Source organism: Perkinsus marinus (assembly GCF_000006405.1).
Source record: "Perkinsus marinus ATCC 50983 genomic scaffold scf_1104296944036, whole genome shotgun sequence".
NCBI lineage: Eukaryota > Perkinsozoa > Perkinsida > Perkinsidae > Perkinsus > Perkinsus marinus.
Genome location: NW_003211593.1, coordinates 1 through 2316, shown reverse-complemented (window position 1 = coordinate 2316; position 2316 = coordinate 1). Strand labels below are relative to the sequence as shown.

Below are 2316 nucleotides of genomic sequence, written 5' to 3'. Positions count from 1 at the left end.
GAGACCCGTGCTCTGGAGAAGACTTACGAGGCCAAATACCAGCCTCTCTTCTCGGAAAGGTCTAAGGTCATCGCCGAGGGTGGCGTTCCCGAGTTCTGGCTCACTGTGTTGAAGAACACTGCCAATTTTGGGCCTGAGATTGACGATCATGATAAGGAGGCTTTACAGTATTTGGTTGACATACAGGCTGAGGAGATCCCTGGTGAGAAGGAAGAGGATTTGATCGCCGGATTGAAGATTACTTTCGTGTTCAACGAGAACCCTTTTTTCGAGAACAAGTCCTTGTCGAAGACCTACCACTTCAGCGAGGTTAATGATATGCTCCGTCATGAGATCAAGTGCATTGATAGCGACACTGTGGCATGGAAGGCTGGGAAGGATCTCACTCTGAAGTCTGTCGTGAAGAAGAACAAGAAGACTGGAGCTACTAAGACCGTGCAGAAGGAGAGAGAATCTTTCTTTAGGTTCTTCACGTGAGTCCTTGGGGGTTAGAGTTGCGTGGTTGTAGATAGACGTGTATTTGTCGGCGATAGTTTGATCTATCGTTCTGTAGAGTTGGCGAGTTCGGGAGTGTCTTCTCGTAACGAGAAGGTCTTGGGTCAGAAATCGCTGATAATCAGTACATCGAGAATCTCGTTGTATTGATTAGCAGCGAGCTTCGTGGAGAAATTTCCGAATGTGTTCTATCTTTGATTGGTGAACTTTTTTCTACGTAAGAATTTCGACTAGTTATTAGTAGATGCGAGGCGTGACTGTGTCATTCTTCAGCCCTCTCGGACCCGATCATCCCATCCCTGAGATCTTCCTGGACCTGGATTCGGATTCAGAGTCAGACGATGATGAAGCTGAGGAGCGTCTTCAGTTCTTCATGAGCGCTGATTTCGAGAAGGCTGACGATCTGAGGGAGAACATCATTCCTCGCGCTTTCAAGTAATATCTTCGGTGGAATTTTCATTGGAAAATATTTATAATGAAGTTCGATATAAATATTTTCAGAGAATTTTCGATAATCGAAGTGAGTTTCCGTATAACACTCGAATGCGGTGCCCACAGTGTATTGTCTTCTGAATGTAGATGATAATGAAATCAAATGCTATGATGTTCGAGGCATGTTAGTCATATTGTGATGCTATCAGATACTTTACTGGTGAGGCTGCCGACTATGATTCCGATGAGGACGATTCCGAGAGTGACTGCGAGGGTGAATGCGATGATGACTCTAAGGAGGCCGATGAGGAGGCTGCTCAGAAGCATGAGTAAACACTTTCCCTCTATACGAAGGTTTTCCGATGGAAGCAAAAGTGTCTCATACTGGCTGTTTTCTTTACTTTTATCGCTGTATCGTCACTGAACCATAGATAGCTCTCAGAACAGCTGTGGCATTGCATTGATCGAGCGTGAGGTGTAGTATATCTTGGGCGGTTGATCAAGTGAGGAACTCTGCCAAGCTTGTTTCTGGTTACGTTCATATACAGGAGGTTGTTGCGTTGTCTTGGTAAAGAGAGGTCGAGGTTTGGAAGACTTCGGATTGAAATTGATCCCTTATGGATACGGTAAATTCGTTAGGGAAGGGCTTTCAAGTCTTCAGATTTTTTTCGGTGTAGCGTTGTTACATTGACGGTGTTGCACGTGGATAGTTCGAGGCTCGTTGTGATGTCCTTGGTAAGTGGGATTCACACGTGAGCAGCAAGGGACTGTCAGAAGTATAAGAGGGATTCATTTTCGACGTGGTCTCTCTATTTCAAAAGACTCCTCGATGATTATCCGAGAAATGGTGGGCGTTCGTATAGCATATTGTTATTCGATGGGAAGATCGGTTTAATCGTGTTTGGAGTGTGGGGTATGCTCCGAGCAGCTTCCTCGCGTAGGATGCGAGTGATACAGCATAGTTGTCTGTACATAAACAATTTCCAGTTCTTGCTATTCCCTAGTTACGTTACCGTCACTTCCCCGGCATTTGGTTTATCGCGGACTAGATAATCCTTCCTTGGATCGCGAAAAGCTCTTTATGGGTGGCTAATATGCGGTGTTTTCACGCGGCTCGTCAAATATTCAGAAATTTGTCTTGTTCATGTCAACTAATCGTCCGCGACTTCTCCGGCTGGTGAACACAGCCTTCATGCCGCGGCTTGGTCTGTTCGCGCCCTCGAAGCCGCTGTGGTTCCGCTATAATCAAATACGAACAGAGCGGAAAGGGGATGACCCGCTAAGGAAGGCTCATCACACATTACACTGTGGGCATTGTCACCGGAAGGTAGGAAAATAGCAAAAATCTTTGGTGTGATGATGACAGGCTATTGACTCCTCGATGTTGTG

At 45.9% G+C, this 2316-nt stretch overlaps 1 protein-coding gene across 1 annotated transcript; it reads left to right on the top strand.

Annotated features, from left to right (window-relative positions):
- On the top strand, positions 1 to 1438 carry Pmar_PMAR000922 (nucleosome assembly protein, putative). Its single transcript, XM_002780801.1, has 3 exons — positions 1 to 473; positions 769 to 930; positions 1137 to 1438. The coding sequence occupies exons 1-3, from the start codon at positions 319 to 321 to the stop codon at positions 1258 to 1260; spliced, it is 441 nt and encodes a 146-aa protein (XP_002780847.1). The 5' UTR covers positions 1 to 318; the 3' UTR covers positions 1261 to 1438.
- Positions 1439 to 2316: the final 878 nt, after the last annotated feature.